At 40.5% G+C, this 24,317-nt stretch overlaps 2 protein-coding genes across 2 annotated transcripts in view; one reads left to right on the top strand and one right to left on the bottom strand.

Annotated features, from left to right (window-relative positions):
• LOC124804593 (mediator of RNA polymerase II transcription subunit 7) overlaps positions 1 to 8,277 on the top strand; it is a 49,444-nt gene extending 41,167 nt beyond the window's left edge. The window contains exons 3-4 of the mRNA XM_047264784.1: positions 7,353 to 7,643; positions 7,720 to 8,277. Coding sequence (XP_047120740.1) covers positions 7,353 to 7,643; positions 7,720 to 7,899 — 471 coding nt within the window. The 3' untranslated portion in view covers positions 7,900 to 8,277. The remainder of the gene's footprint in view (positions 1 to 7,352; positions 7,644 to 7,719) is intronic.
• A 3,233-nt stretch (positions 8,278 to 11,510) lies between these two features.
• Positions 11,511 to 24,317, bottom strand: part of LOC124804592 (apoptosis inhibitor 5) — a 92,183-nt gene continuing 79,376 nt past the window's right edge. The window contains exon 10 of the mRNA XM_047264783.1: positions 11,511 to 12,751. Coding sequence (XP_047120739.1) covers positions 12,675 to 12,751 — 77 coding nt within the window. The 3' untranslated portion in view covers positions 11,511 to 12,674. The remainder of the gene's footprint in view (positions 12,752 to 24,317) is intronic.

The following is a 24,317-nucleotide window of genomic DNA, read 5'->3' as shown; positions in this document are numbered from 1 at the left end:
GCGAAGGCATGTTTGCGGAGGGAATGTAAATAAAACTTAATGGGGTCATTGTGGGGGTGTTGTGAGGGTGACATGGTATTAGAAGGTGGAAAGTGTTAACATGAGGTGAAATGAAAATGAAAATAAAAATATATGGGGAGAGATAAAGGTGAACCGGAAAGAAACAGGAGATCTGGAATGAAAAAAGGCGAAAAGGTGTTGGTTACAGCTGGGCTATGTTGGACTTGGGTTGGTAGATAACGATGTGCATAAAGGTTAGGTGGTTGTTGCCAAAACACGTTAAAGGACGCAGAAATTCGGGAAAATTTCGAAAAAACTGCGTGTAGTATATTAAAAGGAGTGGTATTGTGGTGGCAGATTATGAAAATGAGACTAACAATTGTCTGACGAAGAAATAATCGCGTTAAAACCTGTGGGAAGCGGCTAAAAATGATCAGTGGTGTGGGAAAAACGGAGATGGAAATAAAGCGAAAGTTATTAGAACTGGCCGAAATGGTTGTTTAAAAGGTGAAAGGAGCTGTTTGTGAACTAGAAAACGGTGGATATTATAGCGGCGGTAGTGCTGAAAGCGGCAAAAAATTTTTTTGGTTATGGTTTGGAAGTGGGTTACGTATTATTGAGTATATATATAGGCGGGATAAAATAGTATAGCAGATTACGGTAAAAAGGAGAAGGTGAATTCAAAGTGAAACCAAAGTGAAACTACTGGCAAAAACAGAAAGAGGAAAATAAGACGACAGAAAAGATTTCGAAATGCAACAGTGACAATAACAAACGTAATTGTTGGATTCAAATTAATGATATCAATATAATGGAAGGAAACATTCCACGTGGGAAAAATTATATATAAATACAAAGATGAGGTGACTTACCGAACAAAAACGCTGGCAGGTCGATAGACCACAAACAAACACAAACATACACACAAAATTCAAGCTTTCGCAACAAATTGTTGCCTCATCAGGAAAGAGGGAAGGAGAGGGGAAGACGAAAGGAAGTGGGTTTTAAAGGAGAGGGTAAGGAGTCATTCCAATCCCGGGAGCGGAAAGACTTACCTTAGGGGGAAAAAAGGACAGGTATACACTCGCACACACGCACATATCCATCCACACATACAGACACAAGCAGACATATTTAAAGACAAAGAGTTTGGGCAGAGATGTCAGTCGAGGCAGAAGTGTAGAGGCAAAGAAGTTGTTGAAAGACAGGTGAGGTATGAGTGGCGGCAACTTGAAATTAGCGGAGATTGAGGCCTGGCGGATGACGAGAAGAGAGGATATACTGAAGGGCAAGTTCCCATCTCCGGAGTTCGGATAGGTTGGTGTTGGTGGGAAGTATCCAGATAACCCGGACGGTGTAACACTGTGCCAAGATGTGCTGGCCGTGCACCAAGGCATGTTTAGCCACAGGGTGATCCTCATTACCAACAAACACTGTCTGCCTGTGTCCATTCATGCGAATGGACAGTTTGTTGCTGGTCATTCCCACATAGAATGCGTCACAGTGTAGACAGGTCAGTTGGTAAATCACGTGGGTGCTTTCACACGTGGCTCTGCCTTTGATCGTGTACACCTTCCGGGTTACAGGACTGGAGTAGGTAGTGGTGGGAGGGTGCATGGGACAGGTTTTGCATCGGGGGCGGTTACAAGGATAGGAGCCAGAGGGTAGGGAAGGTGGTTTGGGGATTTCATAGGGATGAACTAACAGGTTACGAAGGTTAGGTGGACGGCGGAAAGACACTCTTGGCGGAGTGGGGAGGATTTCATGAAGGATGGATCTCATTTCAGGGCAGGATTTGAGGAAGTCGTATCCCTGCTGGAGAGCCACATTCAGAGTCTGGTCCAGTCCCGGAAAGTATCCTGTCACAAGTGGGGCACTTTTGTGGTTCTTCTGTGGGGGACCCCACCGACACCCCGCACCCCTACCTTCTACCTTCTTCCTAAAATCCACAAACCCAATCATCCCGGCCGCCCCATTGTAGCTGGTTACCAAGCCCCCACAGAACGTATCTCTGCCTACGTAGATCAACACCTTCAACCCATTACATGCAGTCTCCCATCCTTCATCGAGGACACCAACCACTTCCTTGAACGCCTGGAATCCTTACCCAATCTGTTACCCCCGGAAACCATCCTTGTAACCATTGATGCCACGTCCTTATACACAAATATTCCGCACGTCCAGGGCCTCGCTGCGATGGAGCATTTCCTTTCACGCCGATCACCTGCCACCCTACCTAAAACCTCTTTCCTCATCACCTTAGCCAGCTTCATCCTGACCCACAACTTCTTCACTTTTGAAGGCCAGACATACCAACAATTAAAGGGAACAGCCATGGGTACCAGGATGGCCCCCTCGTACGCCAACCTATTCATGGGTCGCTTAGAGGAAGCCTTCTTGGTTACCCAAGTCTGCCAACCCAAAGTTTGGTACAGATTTATTGATGACATCTTCATGATCTGGACTCACAGTGAAGAAGAACTCCAGAATTTCCTCTCCAACCTCAACTCCTTTGGTTCCATCAGTTTCACCTGGTCCTACTCCAAATCCCATGCCACTTTCCTTGACGTTGACCTCCACCTGTCCAATGGCCAACTTCACACGTCTGTCCACATCAAACCCACCAACAAGCAACAGTACCTCCATTATGACAGCTGCCACCCATTCCACATCAAACGGTCCCTTCCCTACAGCCTAGGTCTTCGTGGCAAACGAATCTGCTCCAGTCCGGAATCCCTGAATCATTACACCAACAACCTGAAAACAGCTTTCGCATCCCGCAACTACCCTCCCGACCTGGTACAGAAGCAAATAACCAGAGCCACTTCCTCGTCCCCTCAAACCCAGAATCCCCCACAGAAGAACCACAAAAGTGCCCCACTTGTGACAGGATACTTTCCGGGACTGGACCAGACTCTGAATGTGGCTCTCCAGCAGGGATACGACTTCCTCAAATCCTGCCCTGAAATGAGATCCATCCTTCATGAAATCCTCCCCACTCCGCCAAGAGTGTCTTTCCGCCGTCCACCTAACCTTCGTAACCTGTTAGTTCATCCCTATGAAATCCCCAAACCACCTTCCCTACCCTCTGGCTCCTATCCTTGTAACCGCCCCCGATGCAAAACCTGTCCCATGCACCCTCCCACCACTACCTACTCCAGTCCTGTAACCCGGAAGGTGTACACGATCAAAGGCAGAGCCACGTGTGAAAGCACCCACGTGATTTACCAACTGACCTGTCTACACTGTGACGCATTCTATGTGGGAATGACCAGCAACAAACTGTCCATTCGCATGAATGGACACAGGCAGACAGTGTTTGTTGGTAATGAGGATCACCCTGTGGCTAAACATGCCTTGGTGCACGGCCAGCACATCTTGGCACAGTGTTACACCGTCCGGGTTATCTGGATACTTCCCACCAACACCAACCTATCCGAACTCCGGAGATGGGAACTTGCCCTTCAGTATATCCTCTCTTCTCGTCATCCGCCAGGCCTCAATCTCCGCTAATTTCAAGTTGCCGCCACTCATACCTCACCTGTCTTTCAACAACTTCTTTGCCTCTACACTTCTGCCTCGACTGACATCTCTGCCCAAACTCTTTGTCTTTAAATATGTCTGCTTGTGTCTGTATGTGTGGATGGATATGTGCGTGTGTGCGAGTGTATACCTGTCCTTTTTTCCCCCTAAGGTAAGTCTTTCCGCTCCCGGGATTGGAATGACTCCTTACCCTCTCCTTTAAAACCCACTTCCTTTCGTCTTCCCCTCTCCTTCCCTCTTTCCTGATGAGGCAACAATTTGTTGCGAAAGCTTGAATTTTGTGTGTATGTTTGTGTTTGTTTGTGGTCTATCGACCTGCCAGCGTTTTTGTTCGGTAAGTCACCTCATCTTTGTATTTATATATAATTTTTCCCACGTGGAATGTTTCCTTCCATTATATTAACCTTGTTTTATGTTTGAGCAGTTGATCTTTAATGGTCATGAGTGAGAGAGCTTGTACCACCATTATAAGAGGCACTTATTTCTGACTTTATGGCTTGAAAGTAGATCTCCAAAGGTCATAACAGAGAGCTATTGTACCCATTTAGAGGGATTTATTTCTCTTTTTCATAGTCTTCAATTGCCAGAACAAAGCATACATATGTTAACTATTATAAGTACCATTTGGTAATAAAAACGGTGTGTTCCTTTCTTCCAATAGACCCCTTACAGCTAATGTCTTAAGGCACCAAGCCATCTCCTTAAAGAACACGTGTTAGTGATAATTTTTCAAAGCCTCCGTTTTCTCATTTGTGAATATGACAACACCATTTTTGAGGAAGGGAGGTTAAATATATCAATACTCTGTCAACATCAAGGCTTTCAGAGATGCAGCACCAACTCACAAGTTTGGAAAAGAATGAGGGAGAAATTTGGCCGCTTACTTGTCGAAGAACCCTTCCCAGCACTTGTGTTGTGTTATTTTAGGGAACCACTGGTAAACTTAAATCACACCGACTCTAAAAGCTATCTACCCAAAGTCTTTTCATCTCTGCATAACTACTGCAACCCTCATCCGGTGGTACCCTGGTTACCCTCTGAAGCTCCAACCCCCCACCCACCCTCCGTTCTTTACTTTGCCATACTGTCTAGTCTTTGATGCCTAAGGATATGTCCTATAACCTAACTCTTCTTTTAGTGAAATAGTGCCACAGACCTTTCTCCTCCTGTACTTCATTCAGTACTTCTTAATTACCTGTTTTACCCACGTACTCTGGATTCTTCTGTGCCACCAAATTTCAAAATCTCATATTCTTTTCTCGTCTGTACTGCTTAACATCCATATTTCACTTCTGTAACGGACTACGCCCTCTGATACTTTCAGAAAGGACTTCCTAACACATGTATATTAGTTTACAAAATATTATCCTTTTTCATAAACTCTTTTTAAACCATTTGGCAGTCTGCATTTTTATTGAGCATGTTATTTTAAATTGCAGGCAACTGCAGCCAAACTTCCACATTTTGAAAGAAATAATCTGCACTGGCTATAGAATACTATTATTAAAAGTCACGGCCGGTTTCGCACTACTAGAAGACGCATCCTCATAGCTAACTTCCTTAGAGCTAATAACCTTCATTCACATCATGTTGTAAACAAATAGTGCACTAAAAGCTGTAGTCTTTATTTAAAACGATGGGGATAACAGAACCCCGCCACAAACAGGAAGGTGGTTTAGCGGCAGAAAGCAAGTCAGTATGACTGCTATGCAGTGGGAAAGGTGTTTTTCTTCTTGCACTATGTCAATAATGTGTTGATAACTTGAGAATTTGGGTCTGATGGGAGATATGCTAGGGTAGCCCAAGCAGTTGGTGAGGTAACGGGCGAGTTGTGGCGCTCTGGAAATATTTTAAGTTCAGAGTTGGCGACCACTGCTCGGGCCACTTGGCAAGCTGCGGCTCATTAACAACCGCGTGATGCCACAAAATGGCTGGACCATGGGGTCCAGCCGACAGTGTGGCTGAAATTAATAGTAGTCAGATACCTCAAAAGGAAACATGCACGTTACCATTATTTGCACAACTATTCTGATGGTGTAATCAGATTTTCAATATCTTTATTAGTTTAAAGTTTAGTATCTGACGATAAATTATACAAGTAACACCCAGCAACGAATTTCCAAAATCTAAACGGTTCATCTGATTTTGTTGACCGGCATGTCTTTAGAGAGCTATTAGTGTAAACCTAAATTGGTATAAATTACAGGCATGTAACTTGAATAGTACACGAGTTGTTGGAGGTCAAAGTGGCCGATTACTATTGATTGCATGAGGCCATTAGTACTCCACAGTTACACGAAAAAACGGTAGCAGCATGCTTATAAATATATTTGTTCATCTGTGTATTTATTTATACCTGATATATACTATTCATGAAGAAATTGGTCAATTATTTACTGTGTTTTAGAAAGCACAGAGACATTAGGCTACTGGCTCACCTCATTTCTGTTCCTTTGATATATGTTTATTTAATTTGTTTACGTATTTAGTAATGTGTGTTAGAGCGTGTTTATGGTCCAGCCGTAGGAATATTTATTTAATTTCAAGTTATTGAAATGTAAATCCAGTATTTTGAATGTGTTTCATTATGTTCATGAGTGTGTGTTGGCTTGGAGACATGGCAGGAACGCTCTAGCCAATAACAGCGATTGTTTCGAGAGGGGACAGGAGAGTCCTGGACAGTAGGGTGCGATGGATGCACGTTTGGGAAAGATGTGGAGAGTGGAGCAGTTTGTGCCTGTTCGCGAGAGATGGAAATACTTTGGAGTGCCTACTTGTGCACTTGTGAGATCTCCGTGGTTTCTGCAGTGAAGACGTAGTACGCATTTAGAAGTGAATATCTCGTGAGCTATGTTGTTCATAACTAATTGTGTGAAGTAGGAATCTATTGTTTCCCTGTTATTCAACTTATTGTTTATTTAATTGCTGGACCATCGACACCAATAAGTGTTGTACAGTAATAAAGGGCATTCTTAAAAATACTTCTGCTATCGTACCCTTCATTTGAAGTCGTTAAAATAGTACCTCCAGAATTTACTTAATTGCAATCTTTCATTTATGAATTTCTATATAACATTCAAAATTCTCAGTTGCCAAGTGATAGGAACCTTCGACCATTCGATTCATGTGCATATTCATATTGTAGACTCAGCAGTATTTGCCTTGTAATACGGCAACTACATATCCCAGTCCCTAGACAACGAAACCAGCCAAAACTTCTAATATTTCAACACTGAGTCAGAGGGTAGATAGTTCAGGGCCACTCATTTAATTTTATTAATTGAAAGCCCCCAAGCTGCAATGACCACTGTGACCAAATGGTTTAGTGGTCAGGCCATCTGCCTAGTGAGCAGGTGACTTGGGTTCGAATCCCAAACCGGCACAAATTTTTGACTGCCCCCATTGATGTAAATCAGTGTCATTAATTCTGCAATGTGTCTTTTGTAGTCACTGTTCAATCTGTTCAGTTGATCTTCCAAGTCGTTTGCTGTCTCCGACAGAAGAAATTACACTAAAGTTTGTTGATGATTTTTTTTTTCTTCTACCTCAACAATTCCTTTGCCAGATTTTCCCTGTGATTCTGTTGCTGTTAGGTCAGTGTGCAGATTGAATTGTATGGAGTATAGGCTACAACCCTGTCTCTCTCCCTCAAATTGCTGCCTATCATACTAGCAGTTTACACCATTCATGGCCAGCAGATGTTGGGCATTGTAACACTACTCTACCCACACAGCAAATATTATTATGCCCAATGACTTATTGATAGACTTGGTTAAAAGTTTTGTTTCAGATGTCTTTTCTCTTCGCAGGGTATCAAACGCCTGTACCCGCAGCACTTTGATCGCCGACGAGAACTGAGAAAGTTGAACCATTCACTTCTTGTCAATTTTCTGGACCTTCTCGATTTGCTCGTCCAGTGTCCAGAGTCTCCTCGCAGAGCGGAGAAGGTTGAAGATTTAAGTCTACTCTTTATTCACATTCATCACTTGCTAAATGAATTCAGACCTCATCAGGCACGAGAGACGCTTAGAGTAATGATGGAACTGCAGCGTCGGCAACGGATTGAAACAGCTCAACGGTTTCAAAAACATCTGGAGAAGGTGTGCTTACATTAATAGAGTTTACCTGAGTGTGTTAGGAAACAAGATTAAGAAATAATCTCCAAATCTTTTCCAGGTGATGGAGATACTACAGCAGGCGTTACAAATGCTTCCTGATAACAGTGAAACAGACTCAAAATTGCTGGTGCCCACTGAGCTGTTTGAGAATATGGACACTTCAAACAAGGAAGATTCTGACAAAGAATCATGCAATCCTCTTGACAGACTCATGTGTGAGATAGTAGATTCTATGTGAAGTCTTTGAAGTCATTTCAGTGCTCAGATCAATGGATGTTCAGGCTAAGTTATATTGTTCAGTTTATGATAAGACAAAACACTCTTGTGGAACAGGATGGATACAATGCAAGTAAATGTAACATATCAATATAAAACTTTTATTCACAATTGTGTACATAAATCATTTGAGTTACAGTAAGGTTGTATGAACATTGTTTTTCTATGGAAAAAAAATTATGTGTTAGGTATGGGTTGACTCACCTTATAAACAATATGGCAGTCCTCAGAAATGCTAAGAAAGAAAATCATAATTTAACATATGATAACATATACGGGGATGCCATAGGGACAACAGTGCCTTGCTATATCAATAAAGAAAGATATTAATTGCATTTCATTTCACTGGTAATGTACAATATTTTTATGTGCTATGCAAGCACACTTATTTCCACTGAAGCTGCTCCCACATCTAGCTTTTTGTATATCTGCAGTATCCATAGTAGTCTTGGCAAATCTGGAAAGGAAAAACTACACATATTTAAATAATATAGTAGATGTGTGTAACAATCCAGGTAAATTGGGTAGGAACAGAACATGTAAACAGCTGAAAGAAAGACAAGTAGTTATGTTCTGGACCAGCTACATGAAAAAGATGTGAATTAATTATAACTTAAAGAGAAATATGCAACACACAATACTCCAACAAATGTTAACAGTGAGTAACATTATTAATATATCCCTAAATGTAGATTACTTTCAGTCCACTCTTACTCAATCCCATATTTTAGATACATGTTTAATACAAGAGCATACAGAATAAAATTTTTGAACTCCAAAACTCTCATGTTAAATGCTTTAGTATCCCAACTCTGTTTTTGGTATGCCTGAAAAATATTCCAAGGACCTCTGTGGAGATTATTTGTTACCTTTTGCACCTGATGTTAATAGAGAAATGAATAAAAGCTCACAATTAAAACATGCAGTATTGTGCATTGCAGGTTATCCTAACAAATATAATAAAATTATTAGAATTGACAGCATGAAAACCACATTATTAAACAAGATATTTTTTTTTTTGTCAGGATACAGAAATTCTTCATATGCTATATCCAACATAGATATCATACCCTAGCCACTGCAACAAATACTAACTTCAAAGAGGGGAAAAGATGCAATTTACTTTTTATAATAAAAATGGAAGAATGATTATTAAAGAAACAATACTGCACTTTTTCTTGCTTGCATAACTACTTTACAGGAAAAACACGTTGATATAAAACACGGATAACTGAAGTCTCCCCACGATTGTAGATTTCTGCAGTCAGGAGTGTCACATTAGACAGTTTCTATAGACAGGAATTTAGTCAAACAGCGTGACCAGAATAATTTGGATTTGACTCTTCAAGCTTTCGTGGGAGATATGTTCTATATATGGTTCCTTGGTGTACTATGGGATCACATTTTATGCATCAGACTACACTTCCTCGACGCAACTGATCGATGTGTTCAGGTAATAACTGCTGGTTACAGCTGATAAGTGTTGCTATTTGCCAGCAACAGACACCACCTGACTATGTCAAGCAGTTGCCTTGAGAAAATACTGAAGATTCACAAAACATGTTCCAGTGGCAGACCCGAGAATCATACGTTGATAATTATACTCTGGGTTTTTGCACACTTGAAATCCCTAAAGTGCAGAACATAATTTCAATGCAAATTACAAAAATGTTTCTTCATAGATCATAAGTTTCTAGCTACAGTAGAACATGGAAACCCATACACTCATGTCTACAAGAAGGAAAAGAGCATCAACTGCGTTTGGGCATAGCACATCTGGGTCCTTCAGTAGCCTAAAGAACGATCACTGACTGCTTTAGAACAATGTAAGTTTTGGGGTGGGTAATCACTTTAGTGCCTCAACTGAGAAACCCTGCACAGAATTATTTCTAGCACAGAGACCACATCCTTCAGTCATATGCAGTATGAGAGATAGGAAGACTTGGTTTTGGAGCCATGACCTTTGGAATAAATAGCTCTTGCTATTATTACAATTCAGTAATGCTCCTACACAAGTACAAGACGACAAATGAACAGAACAAAACACAACAAGCCACCCACACCCGGTGGAAGACACTACAACAATACACACTGCCAACAGCTCGTTTTGATTGCTGCATTTCATTCTCACATATTTATGTTTATCTCGTTTCCTACTATTTACTAAATACATTTTTACATTTGAACTTTGTCCGTTCTTGGTGCAATTGCTCATATGTGCAACATCCATTTTAGTACACTTCCCCATCTTTCTATGCAAAGGGTGAAAATTAGAAACTGAGAATGGATACAACAAGAAACTGCATATGACAAAATGCTTCTATTTAAGTGATTGCTCACACTTAGGAGAGGAGGAAAATAAACAGCAAAACACTAACATCAAATAAACTTGACAATATAAAACAGAACTGAGAATATATGCAGCAAATACCAGCTTGGTATTTCTTGTGCTAATCAAGGGAAGTTTATATTTCCTTTGAAAGTTATGAGAAGGAAAATGTATAACTGTTTCATAAACTAAATACTAAAAGGGGGGTGATGGTGGGGGGGGGGGGGGGGGGGGCAATGCACACGAACCATTGCATATAGTATTTATTCTGTAATTTCCAGTTGTCACTCTTGGTTTTTAATTCATTTTTGTCTCATAATACAGATATGATATGTGCACATGGTTGCATGCTGTTGTGCGTATCGTTCATGTGTACATGGAGTTTAGAAGCCCACTCATCATGTTATAAAATATAATCATTTTCCTTCTCTATTCAAAGGCATTAAAACACACACATAACCTTGTCACAGTCTTCTCCTTTTCCTTCACAGTTTGCTGAAATGACTGATTAGTTGAACAAATAAATAATTTTTTAGCCCGTAAGTTGTATTGCCACCCTGCAGAAAAAGATTGCCAGTCTGCACCTTCCTGTAACAGAACTTTTTATTATTCGCCAGATGTATCTCAATGCTGCACACCACATCAGCTGGGGCACAAGTCAGTTTTCAGGAACTGAAAAATAATGTTGATGGTAATGTGAGTAATATTCTAAAATAAGTAAAATTGCACGAATTTCAGAAAAGTGTTTAAGGGTGTTTCTCTCTCTCTCTCTCTCTCTCTCTCTCTCACACACACACACACACACACACACACACACACACACACACACACAATCACCGCCATTTAATGGGTACAAAGCAAGCACGCACGCACGCACGCACGCACACAATCATCATCATCATCATCATCATCATCATCCCCCCTCATTTAATGGGTCCTAAGCCGACACAAAGCACACATTCTGCAACAACACTTTGGTTCCAAAACTGCAACAATTAATAATCAATGTGTTGCTTTTTGTGAGCTTAGACATTCAAAGGTCATTCACATATAGCTCTGTTAATCACTGCATCATTCAGTCATCAACATTACTACTACTACCACCATCATCAATTTGCATACAACATAGGCCAAGTGACCACAATGACAACATACAGAACTTCCAGTTTCTATACAAATAAGGTGCATTGCAAGGGCGCAGCTACATCATTCTTTTGTTCACAATTCATAACAATATGCACGAATGCGCCGGAGCAGTCTTTGTATTAACAGTTTACATTTCCTTACAGCTCTTTCAATCAACGTGGTAACATCAAAAAGGCTTACTCCTCTTAACAATATGAATGTGTAGACTTCTACTCATGATGATTCTACAAAAAGCAAGTAATGACACATTCAAAACTCCAAATACATATCTGACTGGCACTGCACACAAACAGATCAGTACACAATTTCAAATGAATATCCAAAAATCATTATAAGGAGCTAGAAGCTCAATGTTAGATGTAATACAATGACCAATTTCATTGGGAAGCTGCAACCTTCCTCACTTAAGTTACAGTGCTACTACATATAAAGATGGTGACCGAGATAACACACATCTTACATGATTTTTTATGATGAGCCAATAACTGACTATTGTCTCAACAGACAATGCACAGAAAAAAAAGAGTAAATTATAAGAATTTAGTGTATTAATCTTTGGGAGCACAAGTATCTTCAATTTTTTAAAAAAAGACAATGATCATAACTGAGTAGTTATACAACCTACTAATATGGCTATAACTTTTCTTAAACAGAAACAAAAAGCCAACTGTGTGCTGATATGATTTCTCTTTGCATCTGAGTTACTCTAAATTTCACAATTGTTATTTGGACAAGATTACATACAATACAAGACTACAATAATGAATTTTTGTGCAACAAAACTGCAAAGCCACTTCATGTAGGTCAGTTTTGGATTAAATGGCGAAGGACAAGAGCTGGTTTTACGTAAGTTCTCCCAAATGACTGAAGCTAGAACTCGGTGGCACTTAAATTTCTGTTCTATCCCAAGTCACTGACGTACGTCACACGAGTTTCTTGAGACGATCTTTTACAGCTTCTTGCAGTTTGTCTTGCTCTTCCAGAAGAGTTAATATCTTCAATGGTTTTCTTATAACTTACCAGTTATCTCTAGAATGCAAACAAAAGTTTTGAACTGATAATTTTTTTCGGCTCAAAATAAAGCTACAGAGTAAAAGTCCCACGATTTACTGCAGCACATCTTAACCTCTTCTTAAGTCTGTTCCAGAACATACGTCTTCAGTCTATTCAGCCAAACAGTTTCCTGGTTGCTACCATCTCTTCACAATTAAGCAGAACACGAGACGATTTAACACAGAAAGCACACTGTACAGACTGCGATCCTAGAACCCACGTCGCCATCCACGATTTCCACGAAATCCTCCTCTACCTCTACCTCTACCGCGGCCTCTGGTAGGAGCTGAAAAAGAAGAGATTGTGTGTAAAAAAACACAGCTTCACATGGACAAAAATTAATTATTTTCTGGCCAAACTTTACGCAACCAGATGGCAACGGTTGTGAAGCAGCCACTGAAATCATTATGTTATGCTCAATAGTGTGCTCCACAACTGAATGATTGAGTCACCTCCTGGCCACAGTTTGGCAGTGGCCATTAATTTGTGTGGACAGTTGGTTGGTAGTCATGCTTACATACAATGCTTTGCAGAAATTGCAGAGAGGCTGGTGCATGATGTGACTGCTTTCACAGGTGGTCCTGCCTCTGACAGGATAAGGTAAACCTGTAACAGGACTGGAGCAGCATGTGCTGTATGGGTGTATCGGAAAGGTCTCACACCTGGTCTTCCACAGTAAGGGGCAGGGAGTGGGTGCGAGATAGGGATGGACAGGGATATATTGTAGGTTGGGTGCTCATAGGGGAAGTGTTGGTAGTATGTCCAGGCACAATGATAGTCGGAGCCTTGGTGAAGGAAGCAGTTCACAGGGATGAGACTGACTGATGACGGGGTGCTCCTTTGCTGCTGGTTCTTGCATGTGGAGGGCGACAGTGGGGACATGTGAGGAAATTGCACAGAAAAGCTATTTGATACTCTGTTTGTGGGATAATGTCTCTCTTTGAAGGCCTTAGTGAAACTTTGAGACCATCAGCAGACTGGGAAAGAGGATTTTTGTCACTGCAAATGTGCCAACAGGTGGCCAGACTTATATGGGTGTGATTTTTTGGTGAGGAATGGATGAAGCTATCCAAATCCAGGCATGTTTAATGGTTAGTGGGCTTGATATGCAAAGAAGTATGGATGGACCCATCAGAGTCGTGGAGGTTGACATTCAGGAAGGTGGCATGTTGGACTGAGGAGGGCCAGGTGAGGTGAATGGGAGTGCTGTTAAAGCTGTGTACAAATGAGGATAGGATGTCTTGGATCTGAGAACAGATCATGAATATGTCATCAATGAACCTGAACCAGACAAAGGGTTTTGGAAGACTAGGAAGAGGTTGGCTCTGAGCACTATGGGACTTAACTGCTGTGGTCATCAGTCCCCTAGAACTTATAACTACTTAAACCTAACTAACATAAGGACATCACACACATCCATGCCCGAGGCAGGATTCGAACCTGCAACCGTAGCGGTCGCGCGGTTCCAGACTGTAGCGCCTAGAACCGCTTGGCCACTTCGGCCGGCAAGACTAGGAAGAGTTCCTCCAGATGTCCCATGAACGGATTGGCAAAGGAGGGTGACGTGGATGCTCATGGCAGTGCTGTGGATTTATCTTTTCCCAAATGAGAAGTACAAGGAGACTTTAAAAAGTAAATTAAACATGTCATCCCACACAAAGGCCACTGTCCAACAAGAGTGGCACATTGTCAAAGATAGTACATGTTCTGGGATTCCTACAGAGACAGTTTGGCTGCAGTACAGGTGAAAAATTCACCACAATGCGAGAGTGAAATGGTGTGGTGACTGGAAATGTACTCGAAAGTTGATGTATGCAGGACAGTACGGTTGTTGTGGGCAAAACGTCTAAAGCGCACATGGATTCTTCTGCTTGTACCACACCATAGTATGAAATACTTTGACTATGAACTTAAAACCAATGTTTTGGATGTATTACAACAGGCTTCCTCTGGGCACAATTCTTGGGTCATGTAGCCATTCAAGAACCACTGTGTGAGTGTCTTCACTGTTAGAAAATCTGCGAATCAGATCACCAATTGCCTGTGAATTATTGTCTGTAGCTGATGTCGATGCCCTTTCTTCTGGCTCAGCATCTCGATCAAAATTGGCGCTATTTCACTTAGGCTGGATATGACACTGCATTTGCTCTATATAATGCCAGAATTTCACTGTGAACCTGTGTTAAGTTTATAATCGAAATATTTTATCTTATGATCTGGTGCTGAAGAAGCTTGCACAGGATAGAGTAGCATGGAGAGCTGCATCAAACCAGTCTCTGGACTGAAGACCACAACAACAAGATGATCTGGTACAACATACAGAAGAATTTTAATCATCATGACACTTGCTGTAGAAGCCTCCGTACTCATGCACACAATTTCACCATGAAATTCTGGCATTATATGCAATAAATGCAGTGTCGCACCCCGCCTAGGTGAAATGGCGCCAATTTTGATCAAGACCACACAGACGTGTGACACGGAGTGGGAAGAAAGGCCATCAACACCAACTACAGACAGTAACGCACAGGCAATAGACAAACTGATTTGCATATTTTCTAATGAGGAGGACATTCACACAGTGGTTCAAGAAAGAGTCCATAATCCAAGAGCTAATTTTTGTCGTTGAAGATTTGAACAATCGGCAAAATGCTCTTAGTGTCCTAGCACTGTCAGTTGCTCTAGGCAGATGACGTGCTTTGTTAGTGCTGCACATTTTGGTGATTTTGACTGAGAAACTGACACTTAGGTGTTCAACTTCGACATGCCAGTGTAGAAGCGTCACAAAATCAACTTTGTAAAAAATCTGTGCTATTCGGACATTTAGTTATATTTGAATTTCAGCTTTAGAATTTTCTATTGTGTGAGACCATGTGTGCCAGATTCATGTGCTGATCTGAAATTCTACAGTAAAAGGTATTTTATCGTTATCATCGTTTCTGCATAATCTTTTACTGATTGCATCAAAACTTGTTTGTATTGCAATACATTGTGGAATTTCGAACGACTGCAAGTAGCATGATAAACTTTTACTGTTATTGTCAACTGCTGGCTTAAACTAATTTGTGCTATTTTAAATTTTTTGAGAACAGTAAGCCTATCTTCATTCAAAACAATCATTCTCTAATTTCCCTGTAGAATTTAGGTGAGAAATGGGTTATTTTTGAGAATTTTCGGACACTTACAAAACCATTTTTTGAAAATTTTTATAAACAAGAGTTGTGGAAAACCTACTTTTAGTAAAGCAGCATTTGTGACTCATGGTTACTCCCAAAGAAGAGATCACCCAAATTTTCAGTGTATATCAAATTTGTGATTTAGTAAACTGCAGATATTTAAATGAACATATTATGTTACATTTAGTTTTCCTTTACAAGAGGAGTAGGCTATATATTATCTAAATTTATTGTAAATTAATTCTATTTTTGAATTTGCCAGTGACTATAATTAACCTCAAAAAGTTTTAGGAAACTATTAATTTTTACCATAGGTTTTTCTGTTGCCTTAATATAAATCTCTTTTTGTGTATTTGCTTTAATTCTTATGGCAAATTAGTAATTTTTTTATCTCATCTGATAAAAAGATGGTCAGCAGGTTTAGTTTAAAGTTATTTGTTTACTGTCCTCAAAAGACTGCACCAGTCACAATGCAGCCTCACTGTGAATGCTGTTCTCAAATACCAGAAGAGTTAGTTGAAGTTTGTAAGTAGCTGTAAATTGTCCTGATTACTGTAAAATGATCAGCAGCTGCTGTGAGTCGTTATATTGGAAGAGCTCTCGAGAGTCGTGTACTTGTGGTACCAAAGGTACCTCAAGTACTATTCTCTTCCAGTGGATCCTGTCTCATCTGCAGGAAGTTGGGAATTTGTCAGTACTCAACTACTTGACTGGTACTGTGTGTCAAAGATAGATCTAGGTGTCCTTTACATGGTAGACTGGGACAAGGGAAGACTCAAGGTGTTATACCGATTCCCCTAACCAACAAGTTGGAGGCACTATTTTTCACTGAATCTGAGCCAGTTTGACTCACTTCACCTGTTTGGGGAAACTTGCTTTGTCCTGTGTCAAGAGAAGCAAACACAAATGAATAGGGATCTAGTCATTATTGGGCTGTTCAAATATATGGTGAATAATTGTACTCACCAGGGAAATGGCAACAGGGGACAGGAAGGCACACCAGATGTACTGTGTGTATGCCTGAGGGTCTCATTCAACATGTTAAACAGGCTATTCTGGGACCCACTGAGGGAATAGGGTGCAACCGTCTGCAGATTGTGGTGCACATTGGAGCACATGATGCCAGTCGGCCGGGCTCCGAGGTCACACTTGGGTCATTTCAGCGACTGGCAGAGAAGGCTGAGAAGACCAGCCTTGCATACAGTCTCAACAAAGCTCACAATTTGTAGCATTGTCCCAAGAACTGATCATGGGCCTCTGGTTCTGAGTCGAGAGGAAAAACTGAACCAGAGACTTCGAGGGTTCTGTAACAAGATAGACTACAACTTGGCTGCTTGTGAGGTGCACACAAGGAATTTTTGGGTAGATGACTCTACATCCAGTCCAGGTAACAGTTGTAGGAGACCCAGAATTATAAGTGTTAAGATCAAAAAGAACACCCCTGTACATAAGAGTATCAAAATCCTAATGGTTAACTGCCAAAGCATTCACAACAAAGTGCCCGAGTTTGAAGCACTCTGAAAAGAAGTGAAGTCCACATAATACTAGATACAGAAAGTTGGCTGAAACCTGAAATCTATGGCAGTAGTAAGCTTTTTGAGTGTTTGTTGAAAGGTTACGCTAATGGGAAATTGAGGTGGTGCATTTCTCTCAGTAGACAAGAGACTCAAATACACTGAGATAGAAATTGAATGTGCATGTGAAATTGTTTGGGCAACTCAGTATTAGGGGTGGGCAGAAAAAAGTAACTGAATCCTTCTATTACCCACCAGACTTTAGAGAAATCCTCAGTTCCCCAATCATACTGAAATCATCAGTGGAGTCCTTTATCATCCAACAATCAACTGGGAAAATTACAGTTTTTGTGGTGGGGATTATAAGACATCCTGTGAATGTTACTAAATGCCTTTTCTGAAAACTACCTAGAACAGATACTTTGTAACTCTACGCATGATGGAAATATTAGATTAATGGCAACAAATACACCTGACCTCTTTCAGGATATCCACATCAAAACTGATATCGGTGACAATGACATGGCTATGGTAACAATCATTAACAAAGTACAAAGGCCTACTAAAACAAGTAGAAAGTTATTTCTGTTCAGTGAACTTTATAAAAAAGCAAGGAACTACAGCTCAAGTTTTTTAAATTGTGCACTGGACAGATATGTAACCAGCACAACAGGTCATGATGGAAAGGATCCTCCATGGTACACTGTCAAACAAAGAGTACTGCAGAATGAGTGTAAAAGCATTGGGGTGTCAAGAGAGCAATACATGAAGTCTTCAATAACTAATGTAGCAGTAAAATGATCTTTTACAAAAACCGAAGAAATTCTGGTCACCTGTAAAGGCTGTTAATGGCATCTAAGTTAGTGCCCAGACACACAAATGAGACCGGGACTGAAGGCCAGCGAAGCATAAGCTTAATTGCTTAACTCCATTTTCAAATGTTTCTTCACAAGGGAAAACCCACTGAAAAGATGAGTGAAATCCATGTTAGGATCAGTAGTGTTGACAAACAGCTGAAATCATTAAAATGGAACAAAGATCCAGGGACCAATAGAATATCTATCAGATTCTAGATTAAATTTGCAGCTGATTTAGTCCCTCTTCTAACTATAATCTACCATAGATCCATTAAACAAAAAACCATGGCCAAAAGTTGGAAGGAAGCATAGGTCACATCCATTTACAAGAATAGTAATAGAAGTGATCCACAAACCTACTCTGGAATATCCGTTATGTCAATTTGTTGTAGAATCTTACACCATAATGTGAGCTCAAACCTAATGAATTTACCTCTAACAGAATTACCTTCTCCATGCCCACTAGCATGGATTCCAAAACATGTATAGTGTGAAAACTGACTTGCACTTTGCTCACAGGACATATTGAAAGCTTTGGGTCAAGCAGATAGATGCAGTATTTCTTGATTTCTGAAAAGCATTAGATTCATTATCACACCTACATTTATTTTCAAATGTACTATCATATGGAGTATCAATTGAAATTTGTGACTGGATTGAGAATTTTTTTGTACGGAGGACACAGCATGTTATCTCAGATGGAGATTCATCATCAGATGTAGAAGTAACTTCGGGTGTGCCCCACAGAAGAGTGTTAGGACCACTGCTGTTCATGTTGTATATTAATGACTGTGCAGACAACATTAATAGTAACCTCAGACTTTTTGCAGATGATGCAGTTATCTATAAGGAAATATGTCTGAAAGAAACTGCATTAATATTCTGTCAGATCTTGAGAAGATTTTGAAGTGGTGCAAAGACTGGCAACTTGCTTTAAATGTTCAGAAATGTAAAACTGTGCACTTAACGAAACAAAAAATGTAGTATGCTATGACTATTATGACAATAGTATCGATGAGTCATAGTTCGAATCGGCCAACTCCCTACAAATACCTGGGTGTAACATTTTGTAGAAATATGAAATGGAATGATCACATAGGCTCAGACGTGGGTATAGCAGGCAGTAGAATTTAGTTTGTTGGTAGAATACTGGGAAAATGTAGTAAGTCTGCAAAGACGATTGCTTACAAATCACCCATGTGATCTATACTGGAATAATGCTCAAGTGTGTGGGACACATACCAAATAGAACTAACAGAGGATATTCAACATATACACAGAAAGTCAGCATGAATGGTGATAGTTTGTTTTACCTGTGGGAGAGTGTCAGAGACTCTGAAGAAACTGAACTGACAGACTTTTGAAGATAGACTTGGTCTTGTCACTGATGATTACAATATGCTTCAAAAATAACAAAAGAAGAAAGGTAAGGAATTTTTGGTAAGTTTTTGAAAATGATACCTTTCAACTCTCAAAATGCCTACATATGTGGACTAACCAAATCAGAATCTCCTGCAACAAGCAGACCACAAACAGCATCTCAACATCTAAAGTCTTGAACAAGTACTATTTACATGTTTAGTTGTAAAAAGTATTTTCTGAAAAAAGTTTTCAGATTTCCAATGGCGGGATGACAAGACATACAAAAAAAAGTAAAGAAAAGAGAGGAAACTGATAAGTGATTTAACGGATCATCACAAACCTTCCAATATAGCTCCAGAAAGTACAGTTACTCATACTCAAACCCACATTAAAAGTTTTTCATGTCATCAGTGATATTATTCTCGATCGGACAACCCTAACAGATATTACTTTAGTCCTGAATTGAATATCAGACTTGTGTACAATTTATATAAAGGAAAGTATGTTGAAGATAACATAAAACCATTGTCAAAGGCTCTGTATATATACATTTTCAATCACAATTTCAATCTTAAGTTTTCATCCAGCAAGAAGAGATACATACCCAACATACGATAAATACCACATACAGGTATCAGTTGCTAAAGATGGGGGAAGGGGGAATTAAAAGTGTAACATTAATTACATTTAAGGAGAGCCAAATCTGATGAAATTCAATGGAAGTGTATAAGGAATTGTCAGAATCTACCACATTACATTTAAGGAGAGCCAAATCTGCATGAAATTCAATGGAAGTGTATAAGGAATTATCAGAATCTACAACATTACATTTAAGGAGAGCCAAATCTGCATGAAATTCAATGGAAGTGTATAAGGAATTATCAGAATCTACCCCCCATGAACCATGGACCTTGCCGTTGGTGGGGAGGCTTGCATGCCTCAATGATACAGATAGCCGTACCGTAGGTGCAACTACAACGGAGGGGTATCTGTTGAGAGGCCAGACAAACTTGTGGTTCCTGAACAGGGGCAGCAGCCTTTTAAGTAGTTGCAGGGGCAACAGTCTGGATGATTGACTGACCTGGCCTTTTAACACTAACCAAAACGGCCTTGCTGTGCCGGTACTGCGAATGGCTGAAAGCAAGGGGAAACTACAGCCGTACTTTTTCTACATCTACATCTACATTTATACTCCACAAGCCACCCAACGTGGTGTGGCAGAGGGCACTTTACGTGCCACTTTCATCACCTCCCTTTCTTGTTCCAGTCGCGTATGGTTCGCAGGAAGAACGACTGCCAGAAAGCCTCCGAGCGCGCTTGAATCTCTCTAATTTCACATTCGTTATCTCCACGGGAGGTATAAGTAGGGTGAAGCAAAATGTTCGATACCTCATCCAGAAACGCACCCTCTCGAAACCTAGACAGCAAGCTACACCGCGAAGTGAGTGCCTCTCTTGCAGAGTCTGCCACTTGAGTTCGCTAAACATCTCCGTAATGCTATCACGCTTACCAAATAACCCTGTGACAAAACGCGCCGCTCTTCTTTGGATATTCTCTATCTTCTCCGTCAACCCGACCTGGTACGGATACCACACTGATGAGCAATACTGAAGTATACGTCGAACGAGTGTTTTGTAAGCCACCTCCTTTGTTGATAGACTACATTTTCTAAGGACTCTCCCAATGAATCTCAACCTGGTACCCGCCTTACCAACAATTAATTTTATATGATCATTCCACTTCAAATTGTTCCGCACGCATACTCCCAGATATTTTACAGAAGTAACTGCTACCAGTGTTTGTTCCACTAATATATAATCATACAATAGAGGATCCTTCTTTCTATGTATTCACAATACATTACATTTGTGTATGGTAAGGGTCAGTTGCCACTCCCTGCACCAAGTGCCTATCCGCTGCAGATCTTTCTGCATTTCGCTGCAATTTTCTAATGCTGCAACTTCTGTGTATACTACAGCATCATCCGCGAAAAGCCGCATGGAACGTCCGAAACTATCTACTAGGTCATTTATATATATTGTGAAAAGCAATGGTCCCATAACACTCCCCTGTGGCATGCCAGAGGTTACTTTAACGTCTGTAGACGTCTCTCCATTGAGAACAACATGCAGCTTTACTGTATGATTAAATGATGATGGCGTCCTCTTGGGTAAAATATTCTGGAGGTAAAATAGTCCCCCATTCCGATCTCCGAGCGGGGACTACTCAAGAGGACGTCGTTATCAGGAGAAAGAAAACTGGCGTTCTACAGATCGGAGCGTGAAATGTCAAGATCCCTTAACCGGGCAGGTAGGTTAGAAAATTTAAAAAGGGAAATGGATAGGTTAAAGTCAGATATAGTGGGAATTAGTGAAGCTCGGTGGCAGGAGGAACAAGACTTTTGGTCAGGTGAATACAGGGCTATAAATACAAAATCAAATAGGGGTACTGTAGGAGTAGGTTCAATAATGAATAAAAAAATAGGAGTGGGTGTAAGCTACTACAAACAGCGTAGTGAACGCATTATTGTGGCCAAGATAGACAGGAAGACCACACCTACTACAGTAGTACAAGTTTACATGCCAACTAGCTCTGCAGATGATGAAGAAATTGATGAAATGTATGATGAGATAAAAGAAATTATTCAGGTAGTCAAGGGAGACGAAAATTTAAGTCATGGGTGACTGGAATTCGACAGTAGGAAAAGGAAGAGAAGGAAACGTAGTAGGTGAATATGGAATGGGGCTAAGAAATGCAAGAGGAAGCCGCCTGGTAGAATTTTGCACAGAGCATAACTTAATCATAGCTAATACTTGGTTCAAGAATAATGAAAGAAGGTTGTAAACATGGAAAAATCCTGGAGACACTGGAAGGTTTCAGATAGATTATATAATGGTAAGACAGAGATTTAGGAACCAGGTTTTAAATTGTAAGACATTTCCAGGGGCAGATATGGACTCTGACCACAATCTATTTGTTATGAGCTGTAGATTAAAACTGAAGAAACTGCAAAAAAGTGAGAATTTAAGGAGCTGGGACCTGGATAAACTGACTAAACCAGAGGTTGTACAGAGTTTCAGAGAGAGCATAAGGGAACAATTGACAGGAATGGGGGAAAGAAATACAGTGGAAGAAGAATGGGTAGCTCTGAGGGATGAAGTAATGAAGGCAGCAGAGGATCAAGTAGGTAAAAAGACAAGGGCTAGTAGAAATCCTTGGGTAACAGAAGAGATACTGAATTTAATTGATGAAAGGAGAAAGTACAAAAATGCAGTAAATGAAGCAGGCAAAAAGGAATACAAACGTCTCAAAAATGAAATCGACAGGAAGCGCAAAATGGCTAACCAGGGATGGCTAGAGGACAAATGTAAGGATGTAGAGGCTTATCTCACGAGGGGTAAGATAGATACTGCCTAAGGAAAATTAGACAGACCTTTGGAGAAAAGAGAACCACTTGCATGAATATCAAAAGCTAAGATGGAAACCCAGAAGGGAAAGCAGAAAGGTGGAAGGAGTATATAGAGGCTCTATACAGGGGCGATGCTCTCAAGGACAATATTATGGAAATGGAAGAGGAGGTAGATGAAGATGAAATGGGAGATATGATACTGCATGAAGAGTTTGACAGAGCACTGAAAGACTTAAGTCGAACCAAGGCCCCGGGAGTAGACAACATTCCATTAGAACTACTGACAGCCTTGGAAGAGCCAGTCCCGAAAAAGCTCTACCATCTGGTGAGCAAGATGTATGAGACAGGCAAAATTCCCTCAGACTTCAAGAAGAATATAATAATTCCAATCCCAAAGAAAGCAGGTGTTGACAGATATAAAAATTACCAAACAATCACTTTAATAAGTCACAGCTACAAAATACTAACGCGAATTCTTTACAGACGAATGGAAAAACTGGTAGAAGCCGACCTCGGAGAAGATCAGTTTGGATTCCGTAGAAATGTTGAAACACGTGAGGCAATACTGACCCTACGACTTATCTTAGAAGAAAGATTAAGAAAAGGCAAACCTACATTTCTAGTGTTTGTAGACTTAGAGAACGCTTTTGACAATGTTGACTGGAATACTCTCTTTCAAATTCTTAAGGTGTCAGGGGTAAAATACAGGGATTGAAGGGCTATTTACAATTTGTACAGAAACCAGACGGCAGTTATAAGAGTCAAGGGACATGAAAAGAAAGCAGTGGTTGGGAAGGGAGTGAGACAGGGTTGTACCTCTCCCCGATGCTACTCAATCTGTATATTGAGCAAGCAGTAAAGGAAACAAAAGAAAAATTCGGAGTAGGTGTTAAAATTCATGGAGAAGAAATAAAAACTTTGAGGTTCGCCGATGACATTGTAATTATGTCAGAGACAGCAAAGGACCTGGAAGAGCAGTTGAACGGAATGGACAGTGTCTTGAATGGAGGGTATAAGATGAACAACTAAGCAAAACAAGGATAATGGAATTTAGTCGAATTAAGTCGGGTGATGCTGAGGGAATTAGATTAGGAAATGAGGCACTTAAAGTAGTAAAGGAGTTTTGCTATTTGGGGAGCAAAATAACTGATGATGGTCAAAGTAGAGAGGATATAAAATGTAGACTGGCAATGGCAAGGAAAGCGTTTCTGAAGGAGAGAAATTTGTTAACATCGAGTATAGATTTAAGTGTCAGGAAGTCATTTCTGAAAGTATTTCTATTGAGTGTAGCCATGTATGGAAGTGAAACATGGAAGATGAATAGTCTGGACAAGAAGAGAATAGAAGCTTTCGAAATGTGGTGCAACAAAAGAATGCTGAAGATTAGATGGGTAGATAACATAACTAATGGGGAGGTATTGAATAGAATTGGGGAGAAGAGGAGTTTGTGGCACAACTTGACCAGAAGAAGGGATCGGTTGGTAGGATATGTTCTGAGGCATCAAGGGATCACCAATTTAGTACTGGAGGACAG

The sequence above is a fragment of the Schistocerca piceifrons genome, chromosome 7 (genome assembly GCF_021461385.2).
Source record: "Schistocerca piceifrons isolate TAMUIC-IGC-003096 chromosome 7, iqSchPice1.1, whole genome shotgun sequence".
Taxonomy (NCBI): Eukaryota; Metazoa; Arthropoda; class Insecta; order Orthoptera; family Acrididae; genus Schistocerca; species Schistocerca piceifrons.
This window is presented reverse-complemented; position numbering and strand designations above follow the sequence as displayed.